The following is a 12491-nucleotide window of genomic DNA, read 5'->3' on the forward strand; positions in this document are numbered from 1 at the left end:
CCGTAGTTGTCGAGCCGCCGACACCATGCCTAGTGAGCGGGCACAAACGTCAGCATCACTGCACGTCTCTTTGGCACAGCGCCAGCCCAGGCCTGTCCGCCAACGGCAAGAGTCCGCAGCCGTACCCGAGGGCAGGCTGCAGGTTGCCTGGCCTCCCCCCTCTCCTCCCCCCACGGCGTGTGAGGCGCGGGGCCCTCGATGCCACACATGAAAGTGGCCGGCATTATCACCACGGCTTGCGATGAGAACACGCACAAAGGAAAGCAGAAGGGAGCGATGCGTTCGCGGCACTTCAACTCGTGCAGGTCACCCAACCCATCAACACGACTGCACCACCACCTCCCTCTCGCCCAGCAAGCAGCTGAATGGCGCCTGCAGAGAAGAGCACGCACATGCGTGTGGAAAAGGCGCGCAGGAAGAGGTGCGGAGAGCATCGCAGACGGCCTTACGGTCGGCGAGTGGTGGGGAGGAGGCCTAGAGGGAGAACGGAGAACAGAGAAAGGAAAGGAGGACAGCGGCGGAGGCGAGCAATACTCAGCAGTGCAACGTTCTCCCAGTTCAGTTGCACTCACAAGAAAAGCAGATAAGCAGCCGAAGGGAAAAAAAGCCTGCAAGAGCATCCCACGTGCCCACAGAGGGCTGGCGGCTCGCGCATCTGAGGATGGCTTATATCGCTCGCAGGTGAGCGCGCGACTCAGCGAGACGTGTGGTGCAAGACAAAGACGCTCTCACCGCACCTCTTGACTTAATGCCGTTGAAAAGCTGCCGATGTTGGGCTGTAAGCGTGTTGCTGATGAGGCTGTGAGGAATGCGGAAGCGCACTCGTTGGAGTACTGTCCTCGTACGCGCCACCATTACACGCCTTACCACCACCCACGTTGCGCTGCTGCAGTTGTTGGTAGTGCACGTTACGAGTTGGCAGAGGCACCCCTCCGTAGGCACTGCCTCCACGCCCGGCACCCTTATCCGGCCTCCCTTCCAGTTGCAGCGCACAGCCTGGGGAACTCTGATACTGATAGTCGGGGCTACCGCCGTACAGCTCCTCTGCGGAGTTGCCGGTCTCCTCGTACTCGCCCATGGAGAAGAAGAAGCCCTGCGTCGTGCCATCAGCGGCGGCATTGTGGTAAATGTCGGAGTAGTGTGTCGACGCCGGTGCACCCTCGGCACCTTCATAGAAGGACGCGTATGACTCATGTCGCCCCTCTTGTTGTCGATCCGCGCGGGACGAGTCGTCCACATCGCCTGTAGCGCGTTGCGACGGGTAGAGACTTGGTCGTTGAGAGGTTGCAGGGCTGCTCCTGAACCCTGCCGGGTCGCCTGCACAACGCGAGTAGTACGTACCATGCGTCGTACCGTTGGCGTTGTGTGCAAGGCTCAGTGGAAAGGCAGAAACGCTGGCGTTGAAGTCGCTGGCGCTGCCGTAGCGGTTGTCGAGTGCGTCTGCAAAGGAGTCATGTTGCCCGTTGCTGCCAGCCTTACAGCCGCCAGCGCCACCCTGTGAGTGAATCGACAACCCCGCAGCGGTTGCTAGCGGTGTGACACACAGGGCGCCAGCAGTTGTGTACGGATTGTGTGAGATGCGCTGACTCGTCCGCTGCGTGGGCAATGAAGAGCCCATCATGCTGCTCTGCCGCTGAAGCTGAGGAACCGCAAAGGCAGCAGCTGTGCTACGTCCAGAAGCCACTTGCTGCCCTGTGGTCGAGGTCCGCACTTGAGACAGCCTATAGGACCGGAGCTCCGGTGCAGCTCGGCTGTCGTTGGCTGAGACACCGCCGGTCTTGCGGTGTACGGAGTTCGCTTCGTCTCGCATGCTTTCAAGACCACCAGAAGGTGACACCCCCATAGCACCGTAGCCCATCGACGAGGGCGAGAAGGCGTCTGGGGCGCCGCCGTCACCAGCAACGTTGGATGAGTTTCCGAAGGCACCGCTGCTGGTCCTATAGCCGGACGCTGCTGCTCCACCGGTAGCCCCGTTGTACGATGATTGGCGAGCCATCGACGGCTTGCGCTGCATGACGCGCACGGTGATGCTGTCCGCCTCAATTACATCCGTGGTGATGGTGTCGCGGAACGAGCCAGGGCCGGATGCCAGCTGAGGCGAACGCGGCGGAGGTGCCTGAGCTTGTTGTAGCGGCTGCTGTTGTTGCTGAGGCTGCTGGTACACTTGTTGTGCGCCGACACGCATCTGCTGCGTGGTGGATGAAAAATCTGGATTGCAGACCGGCACCGCACGCGCTCGAGTCGGCTGGCTAGACGTGCTGCAATCGTTCACAATATCGGCTCCACTGTCGGCGCCTTCGGCGGTGCGGTCTTTCGGCGTCATCACCGGGCATTTGTTGCCTCCGCTGGAGCTGAGAGGCGAGGGGTCGATAACTTCAGGAGCAAAAGCCGCTACTGGCGGCGCACGATGACCCGCAGTCGCGTGAGTGCCGCGTAGCGTCTGGATAATCGACGTCTGAGGCGTTGGCTTTGCTGCCGATACGGTCACAGCTGTGGCTGCGAGGATTGTGGTGGGGCTCCGGCGAGGTGGATAGTCGTCTGTTGTGCGCCGCTCGGCCGCGTGGCCCGCCCGGTCGCCTTCCCCGTGTAAGGAGAGATTCATCGGCTGCTGCGGCGGAGGAGGAGGAGCTGGAGCAGACGGCGGTGGAAGCATCGATGAGTGAGGCTGCTGCCGGGAGTGTTGCTGGTGCTGATGGTCGCCGCTCGCCACATGCATCATAAATGGCTCCGAGGACGAAGTTGTAGCTTCCTCCTGATCTCGCCCACACCCGGCAACTGTAATCGGCGGGTTCGGTACTTCTTCGCCAGGGGGCACGACGCCAGACACGTTTGGCGGTAGTCCGTAGGCCAGAAGCGTGTTGTCAGTGCGCCGCGACCCACTCGCATGGCCGCTGGCCGGTTCGCAAACATTGAATGGCGAATGCACCTGAGACCTGTACCGCTGCTGCTGCTGTTGCTGCTGCGGCGTGTGGGGCGGCTGCTCTACAGATGGGTTGTAGATACCCCCGTAGAAGCTACTCGTCACCTGTGCCGGTACCACCATTGTGGCGGCAGAGTGCGCTCTGTCCGAGGACTCGTAAAACGTGCCGTCAGGGTAATCGACGAAGAACCCTGCACCACCGCTGGGCATTCCTTCGCTGAAACTCGCACCATCAGCATGGCGGCTATGGTAGCCTCTGGGCTGGTACTCCGGCTGCTGGTTGCTGCTGCTGCTGGTGGCAGCGGCGTTGCTATGCAGAAGATCAGTCTCGTTGAGGTAGAGCCCATTCATTGTATTTGGCGTCGCAGGCCTCGCCCCGCCCGCCCCTTCGGCCGCGCTGGACGAGGAATTACCGTAGTAGCCGGATGGCGTCGCTTCCTGTTCACTGCCACCCACCATAGAAGAGTGGGCAGTGCATGCATAATGTGCCTCCGGCCCTCTGTGCTGCTGCTGCCGCTGCTGCAGTGGCTGTGGCATCGTCTGCTGTTGCTGCATTGTGTGGTGAAGAGAAGCGCCGCCGACGTGCTGCTTTTTCTGTGAAAGTTGCTGCGGTGAATACTGCTGGGGCACGTGCTGAGAGAACTGCTGATGTTGAGGCAGTACTGAAAGGCACGGATGCAGCTGCTGAGATGCCATCGAGGGGTCATAATGCTTTCTAGGCATGCTACCACTGCCACCGGCGCTGCCACCCATGATAGGATACATCGCTTGATTTGCATAGTATGCGGGTCCGCCAGTGGCAGCGCCGGCACCGTACTGGCCGCCTCCGCCTCCTCCGCTACCACAATGTGGCATAACGTCCGACGGCGGTGATTCCTCACCGTACTGCATCACGGAACTTTGCGGCGGCACCACCGACTGCTGCTGCGGAGGCTCGAAAGCGGCACGGGCACTCGACACGACAGCCAAGCGTGGGCTGCGTCTGCCACACATGCCAAAGGTCATCTCGCCGCAATTGCGGATCGCTGCATGGTACGCTGAGGCGGTCATGGCTGCCGCGGGTGGCGGGTGCGACGGCAGCGGAGAGGAGCCCGGGATTCGCACAGTGACGCCATGAAAGTAGACGTAGCCGTCGTGTGAAAAGCGCCACTGCCGGAAGCGGCGCGTGCGCAAAATGTCCGGGTAGTTCTGCAGAAGGTCCGGCTCCACCAGCTCCTCGTCGGCCGGATGCAGAGGACGTAGCGCATGTCCCGTGACGAGCCATCCACCGCCCGGCTGCTGGCGGCACGTGTGCGCGAAGCGCAGCAGGACCTGCAGCACGGGCTCGGGGAAGCGCACCCACTTAGTATCTGTGCCGCAGGTCTCGCGAGCGCGGCCACCGACGCGGCGCATCCACGACAAGATCATGTCCTCCGTGGTCAAGTTGTCATCGACATACCAGTAGCCGTACTGTGAGCTTCCCGAGGTCGCGTTGCCTCCGACGCGTGACCGGGTGTGTGGGGTGCCACTGCCTGAAGCGGCCATGGGAGAGTTGCGCCCGCCAGAGTTCGGCGACCCACCACGGTGTGGTGAAAAACGAATCCTGTCGCCGGTGTGCAAAATGCGCTCCGGCTCACGCACAAAGATGGAGACAACCCCTTGCGATCCCGGCACGTTTGCCGGCAGTGTCGACATGCTTCGCATGTCAGCCACCTCGGCAGCCGCATCGCTGCGATCCACACTGGCTCCAGCATACCCGCGCCCCGCCGCCGCCAGGGCCCGCTTCCACCGCAGCGAGCCGAGCGCCGACATCGGGCTCCAGTTCAACACGCTGTCCGGCTCAACGTTGCCTTGAGCATCCACCGACTCAATCATCAAGCGCAGCGTGCTCTCCGGTGAGGCGCCGCAGGCTGTCGACTGCCAACGCTGCTGCTGCTCCTCGTGCATCATCTCCACCAATTCGCGAAATGGCATGCCGTCCAATTCAGAAGAGACCGTGTACACATCCACCTGAAACAACGCGCACGCGGGTGTCGAAGACAATGCAGACTGACTGTGGCGCTGCTGATGGGGCTGTGACGGTGCAGATGTGCCGGAACTGCAACCTTGATGCGCAGCCCCTCCGTTGCAAGCACCATTGGCTGCTGCCGCCGCTCCCTCTGACATGACGACACCACGCAGCGGGAGCAGACGTCCGCGACGTTGCTCGATCGAGTTACGCGGAAGGACACCGATCAACTCATCAGGCGTGTCCTCGAGCGCCGTCGCGTGTGTCGCCCACGAAGCGCTGTCCAGCTTTATCGGCCACAACGGCTCCATCGAGAATCCAGTCGCGCAGGAGGAGGAGTACCGCACTGCATTGTTGTACATGTTCGCAAGGGCATCTGGAGAGTGCGCCTCAGCGCTTGTCACGGCGCCGCCTCTCACCTTGGCGTCTCCGTCCTCCACCTCCTCACCTGAGCCGCTCGCATCTGTTGCTGCGGCTGCCATCGTGTGCGCTCGCAGCCTCGCTGGTGGTCGCAGCTCGCCACGGTAAGTCAGCGGAGGCGGTGCGGCAGCCGTCAAGGTAACACAGAGCGCCTCGACGGAGTCGTGTAGAGGCGCAAAGCTCAGCTGGTCCAGCGCGCGGGCGACTGCGGCCCGGCTGAGCCGGAACACGACCAGGCCGTGCGACGCGTAACAGCAGAATCCGTCCCGCTCCAGTCGCTCCCTCTCACACAGCTGATGCGGACGCTCGGCGATTGCCTCGGGGTCGAGCGACAGCGGCAGGACTGCAGGCTTTCCGCATCGCTTAGCGATGGTGACGCCTTCGTGTTGCTGCTTGGCATCCGTCTTCGCGACAGCAGACGGCGGCGCGCCAGTGCTGTCCATCAGGGAGGCCTCATTTTCTCCCTGAAGTCTCGGCGGCGCAGTAGTGTCCTCATCGCCGTTGCGGCATTTCAGCGGAGGGCTACGATGAGCACTTGGGTCCCCTCCCTGAGCAGCCCCGGTGCCTGCGCCGTTGCTAGCGCCGATCTTCTTTGACATGGCCGTCATGTTTCGCTGGCGCTGCGCGGCCTGGAAGCCCTCCAGCGACGGCGGAGTCGGATATATGCCTTGCAGCTCCGTCAGCATGCGCCGGATTTGCCGGCACAGCTGCAGCTGCGGAATGTTCGAGAAGCGAATAAGAAAGCAGTTGGCGAGGTCGCCAAAAGCCGACATCGCCGACGCACCTCCAGAGAGGGCGCCTATGAAGTCTTGCCAAGCCGGGTCCGCTCTCTGGCGCTCCGTCAACGCCTCGCCCGTCTGCTGTGATGGCTCGTCGGGCACCTCGTCATCCGCGGAGGTCTGTTCGCACGCAGCGTGGCCTCCCGTGCTCGTCACCGCCGCCTTGTCTGACGTGTCGCCCAAGATGCACCTTCGCATCCCGTGAGCAAAGAGACGGCACAAGGCGAAGTACGTGTGGCACTGCTCCTTGTCGCCCACCTGCTTCTCAAAGAAGGCAGTGTTCACCAGCGTCGACGATGGAACACCGTGCGGTGCGGCGCGACGCAGCACTTTCTCCACATTCGCCTCTCGTGCTGGCGAATTCTGCGTTGCGGCAGTGCCTGCCGCCCTATCAGGGTCAGAGGAGGTGTGCACTGTCGGGGCAAAAAGAGTGTGTCGTAGAATCTCCTCAACAGTCCAGCAGCCGTACATGCCCACCACCCGCACCTCGGCAAGGCCAAGCGGCGCTTGCGGTGCACTCACCTGCACCCATGGCACTGTCAACTCGTCATCGCCGACCTTACCCTGAGGGGTTTGGTCGACTAATTGTGACTCCTCCACAGCCGCGCGCACACTAGCACCACACACCAACGTCGAGCACGACTCCCTCTGCTGCGGTTGATGCGCTTCGCTTGTTCCACAGGCGTTGGCCGGGCCTCGCCGGCGACTAGAGCCTCCAGCGGCGCCGGCACTTGCCTTGTGATGGCGCTCGTTGTTCGCGACAAAGTATGTGTACCGGTACTCGTGCGCAGGCATGCAGCGTCGAACGAGGACAACGGCGCACGGCACAGGACGCAAGCGCTGACGATCTCTTTCCGCTTTACTGCTTTCCTCTGCTGCAGGCTTCTTACCGGCATTATCGGTGCGCTTACGCATCGCCTCACCAGACGTTGCCGCGCCGCAGACGGCGGCGCGCAGCTCCTGATTAGTGTCATATATCACGGATTCCTTTGTTGTGAGGACGACGAGGCTGTAAAACTCCTCGCGCGTGGCGAATGGTACTCGAGTGCGCTGAGATCCTGCGGATGAAGCGGCGCAGTGCCCCATATCGACGCCACCGCCGTTCAAGGCACGCATGGCCGCCTGCAGCTGCCCCTGCGCCTGTGCAAGGTTCTCCTTTGCTACCGGCTGCCCCGCTGACAAGCAGGCCGCTTGAATGTCAGCCATGTTGCGCGTTGCCAGCTCAGTAAAGGACTCATACACTGCCGTCGGGTCTGTCAGAGCCCCAGGCGACCACGTGTGATCGAGCTGGAAGTGGTACCGCGGGTTCTGCTGCTTTCGTGCATGCCACAGCTGGCGGAAGAGCACACAATCTGGGGAGGGGAAGAACTCCGTGGTGAGAGGAAGCACGCGGTGTTCGTAATAGTACACATACGGCACCCTGCCCTGCCTGAGCGCCTCTGCTGCGGGGGTCTCCAGCGCTAGGGTACCGGCGTCGCGGCCTCGGCACTGCACTTCAGTGCTTTTGGCAGAGCCTCGACGGCTTCCTCGGCTCGCAGCCACCGCCGCGGTCGCCTCTGCCGGGTCCTCGATAAATACGGCGTTCGGGTCAGCCTCCATAATCTTGTGCGCAAGTTCAGCGGTTGGCACACCATTCAGCAGCGCCGTTGGTCTCGGCGCGTCTCCGGCAGAGCCCAACGCCATGCCAGAGCCAAATACACGTTCCGTGCGGTTCGTCTTGTACATGTAGTTTTCCGCTGCGCGGCTGATGAAGGGCAGTGCGCGCGGTTGCGAGGCGGCTGCCGGAGTCTCGTAGAGAGACTCACGGGAGGGCACGAGACCCATGATTGCCGCTGAAGGCTTGTCTGTGTGGAGGCTTACTAAGCGAGTTTGCGGTATGGACGAAAAGCGCAACAGGATGGGGAAAGAGAAGCTTGCACTGAAAGCGGGTGCCGAACGTGCTTCTATTCTTGTTGCGCGCCGCGTGCGTCGAAAGCCCCCTACTCCCTCCGTCCTCCGCAACCGCGACACCAAGGAAGCGGCAGTTCAATTCGTCTCGATCTCAGGAAGGCAGAAAAATGGCCGCAAAATGGCTTATAAAAGGACTATGCACCCACGACGGCAGCACCGCTAAAAAAAAAAACGAAAATGCAGCAGGCACGTTTCCCAACAGCCAAGACAAATACCCAGAGAACAGCACAGCGTGCTGAGCAGGAAAAAGCAAGCGAAAAAAAAAGAAAGCGAGGACTGAAATCGATCTTTCTTCCGTCGACACACATCAGTGAGAACAGCCTCGAGCACGCCGGCGCGGGACGCGAAAAGCACGCGCTGCTATGCACACACAATGAATACACTCGAAAAAGAAACACGGACGGCAAATTGTTTGTTTATTTTTTTCCGTTTCGATGAGGCCTCCCTCTGTGGTTTTTCAGCTGCTGCTCGACACGGTGGAAATCAACCAACACACAAGCAAAGGCAAAACAAACTAAACAAATACGAAGAGCGCCCCGCTCCCACACACCGTCAGTTACCACCGGGATGGCCCCAAAAATACAGCGCACGCCCCCGATTCTTTCTTGGGTGGTGGAGAAAGCAGCGGCAACGCAAAACTATTCAAAAAATAATACTGTATATGTATATAGAGAAAGAGATGTGTGTTTGTATACTAAAAGCAACGCGTACAAGGAGAAGGGAAGCGGAGGGCGAGGGGGAGGAGGACGACGAGGGGGTGGGAAAAATGGGCGGTGAGGGGTGAGGGGGCAGTGAGGGGGGAGGGGTGAGAAATAATAAGGACTAGAAAAAGCAGCGAAAGAGAAGGGTGCAAGAGGCGAGAGCTGATGACGGGGGAGAAAGAAGGAGAGGGGAGGGAGGGGGGGCAAGAGCACCGTGTCCGTCGCCTTTAGCGGTGTTTGCCTGTCGTCACGTCTCTACAAGATGTAGGACTGGGACGGCGTTGGATGCGCTCCTTCAATGTTGTTGTTGCTTGCTCCCTTGATACGCGATATCGACGTATTAGCAGGTGCGCGCTCCCTCTCTCCCTTTCTTTGTGCGTCCTTGTCCGGTCGCAGTTACGCACCTCTTACAGTGAGTCAAGAGGGCAAAGAAACCTGCGAAGAAAATGCTTTACAGAAGAGAAAAACGCAGATCCTCTCTAGTCCGCGAGTGATGGTAAAGGAGGAGTGGTGGTGGTGGGTGGGAAGGTTGATGCGTTTGAAAGCAGAGTACCTTCTCGTATACGACACGCGAGGCACAAGTGGGCAGAAAACGGAGCACGCGCAGCCTGTCGGTTTTTCTTTTGTTTTTCTTCTTTTTCGTCTCCTTGGGGGAAGGGGGAGGGAGGGAGGGAGAGTATGTGTGCGTGTATGCGGCGATGGCAACGTGCAACTCGGATAGAATGAAATCAAGGGAGACAATATCGAAAAAAAAAAGCGAAAAAGAACGAATGGGTGCGCACACGCCGCAGCAGCCTCTCGTGATCGAGTAGTGAACGCTGATGTGCACTTCAGTCGGCGAGCGGATTCGCTCTTACGTCTGGGAGGTGGGGAGAAGAGGGTGTGTCCGCTTGGCGTGATATGCGGTTCGTGCATCGTGGAGGTGATGCATTTCGATTTTACAGAGAATAGAAAGAGGTGAGGCAAGCGTGTGTCGGTCTGCGAGACGTCATTCCTGACGCGCGAAAAGCAGGAATCCATCCACGCGTTTTTTGTTGTTTTCGTTGGGGGAGGGGGTTGTTGCGGGAAAACGGCGGCCATCACGATGATGGGGAGCGTCTTCCTCTGGCAACACCGCAGTAAGCCGCATCACGTGCGCACGCTCATTCGCCATCTCCAGAGAACGCCATACGAGCCGCGGTATCGGCGGGGAGGAAGCAGCAGTTCACCACACGAGAAGCGCACGCCGTCGTTGGGTATTTTTTTCGTTTTTCGTTCGGAGGGAAATTCATAGGGAAAACGAGTAACCCACGCAAGTCATGCATGAAGAAGCATGCCTGCGAAAATGCGGAGGGCAAATGGCTGCCAAGACGCCGCCTGGCACATGTGCGCGCGTCACAGAAAACGGAGTGTACGCATGCGCCGGTTCGTAAACGGTAAGAGAAAAGACAGCTCAAGCAGACACCATGAACAAGCCGGAAAAAAAAAGTTCTATGTGGCCGCAGCTTCCATCCTCTGAAGCTGGCCTGCCGCAAGTGTGCGTTCACCGCTCGCTCAGCACACCTCCTTCACAGCCCGACTCAACGGCGTTGAAGAAATAGAACCACCACCCCTACGAACCTCCTAGGCCACCATCATCATCACTACGGGTCCTAGCGAACACGAGTTCCACGGGGCGCGTGCTTGGATAGAAAGCAAAGATGAGCTGAAAGGCTCTCCCTACCATCGACGCTTGCGAAAGTGGCGACAGCGCCTCTTAGCACGCAGTAACGACTGCTGCGCCTTCATGCGCTTTCCTCTTGCTGCTCGACCAGCGAGACGGAATCAAAACGCAAAACCAATACAGAATGATCAGCCCGATGAATCAACATCAGTGAGGTGGAAAAAAAAAAACAAATATAGCATTACATGCGAACCCCACTTCATCTCGAGCGGGCCCACAGAGATAACAAGAGCGGCGAAGCAAGGCACCTGAAACCCAAGCGAAGAACTCACCAAGACGGCTCCGACTGCATCATGTACACTAGCACTACCTGAGCCATCACATACGCGGTGCTGTGATGCGCGACGCCAAGTCACCAAAAAAAAAAAAAGCTGCAAGCAGAAGAATGAGAGTAAACACTAAAAAAAAAGGAAAGAAAGCAAAATCGCATCCAAGCGAACTCGCCCGGACACACACCACAAATGATGCATCTTTTCAGTGACACAATGTGCCAGTGTCCATCCAGCTACATGATAGCTGTTGTGAATTCTGTAGCTTGCGGCTGTCCCCACGGTAGCAAAGTCGAGTCTTGGCTCCCCAAATCAAGCGGCCTCACTCGAAAGCGCCAGCAGCGAAGAAGTTCGTTCCTTCCAGCAGCGCGACCAACCGGCCACACCGCGTGAGTCAAGCCCCGCTCCACCCGCCCTGCCACAGGCCCAGTCGCCTGGTGCAGCGCAGCCGTAGACACGCTGCAGCAGCAGCGTGCCGGCTTAGATATCGCGGCGCCACCGCTGCCTCATGCTCTACCCGCCCGCCTTACAGCAGCCCCCACCGTGCCGGCTCCCACACAGCGCGTCCCTCGGCGCGGCTCAGGCTCCCTGTCCGTGCGCAGTGTGAACGCCGGGTGCGATACATCCCAGTCGCGTTGGCGCATTGGCCCTCATGTGCCTGGTGCAAGCGTGCTCACGCTGCCACGTCGGCCCGGCGCAGCGCCATCCACGACACGACCGCTGGCATGCGCAGCCGTACGTCGGCATGACCTCCCCACGCCGTAGGCATTCGGCCCCGCCACCACCAGAGGTGGCTCGGCATTCGCAGGGTACAGGGGATGCTCGGCTTCCTCACACAGAGTCGGCGCCGGACCCGGAGATCGCACGCGCTGAGGCGTCCCCCGCTATAAAGTCGTTAGAACGATGTGAAGAAAACGATAAGCGCAGAGGATGATTTTCCCGGACGTACGCGCCCACATGATGCACTTCTCGGCTAGCAAGAGCTCCATACCGCCACGACCGGCGCGCAGAGAGATGGGAAGGGAGCGACGACGACGGTGGGGAGACGGACAGAAAACAGATGAGCAGGCGAGAAGCAGCCGGCCCACAACCACAGAGAGGACACAACGGAGGCGAAGGGCCGAGAGCTAACATCGACGTTTGGAACGGTGCGCTTCACGCGTCAGCAGAAGTAGAGCCTGGTCAAGACACACTGACAGCATTGAGACAAAAAAGATAACAATAACAGAAAAAGAAGCGAAAGGCGCAGATCGATGCCACAGCGGTAGAGAAAATAAGCTGCTCGGTGAGTCCCCCAGTTCAAGGCAATATGCCTACGCATACATATATATATATATCCTGTGTGCACATGTATGTCTGATAGCCTTTGTCGCGGTGATCTCATACTTCGTGGCTCTCGTGTTCCATGCATTCCGCCAGTTCGCAGCACGAGCACAGCTAAAACAATATATATATATAGCCAGATCTGTGAAGCACCCCTGCAACCCTGACGCTCTGCAATATGGAGAGAAAAAGCAATCACATCGGCCACTGCAAGTGCACTGAGGTGCTTCAGGCTGCTTAGCACGCACGCCTTGCCTTGACACGCGGGTGCAGCGCCAGACAGCGCGCCAGCAGCTCGCCGCCATATGGCCACAGCTGGAGGGTTGAGGGTGTAGGACAAGACAGGCAGACAGACAGAGAGCAGCCGGCATGCACATCAAAAGACGAAAAGTGTGAGATGATATCGAAAACGCGTTCACTTCAAATGCAAACAAAATGCC

The 12491-nt window shown here is 59.5% G+C and overlaps 1 protein-coding gene across 1 annotated transcript; it reads right to left on the minus strand.

The window, feature by feature from the left end:
• Window positions 1-745: 745 nt before the first annotated feature.
• Window positions 746-7930, minus strand: LDBPK_311440 (hypothetical protein, conserved; the record flags this gene model as incomplete). Its single annotated transcript, XM_003863187.1, has 1 exon — window positions 746-7930. One exon carries the CDS (start codon window positions 7928-7930, stop codon window positions 746-748), a length of 7185 nt encoding a protein of 2394 aa, XP_003863235.1.
• Between the last annotated feature and the right edge of the window lie 4561 nt (window positions 7931-12491).

The sequence above is a fragment of the Leishmania donovani genome, chromosome 31 (genome assembly GCF_000227135.1).
Source record: "Leishmania donovani BPK282A1 complete genome, chromosome 31".
NCBI lineage: Eukaryota > Euglenozoa > Kinetoplastea > Trypanosomatida > Trypanosomatidae > Leishmania > Leishmania donovani.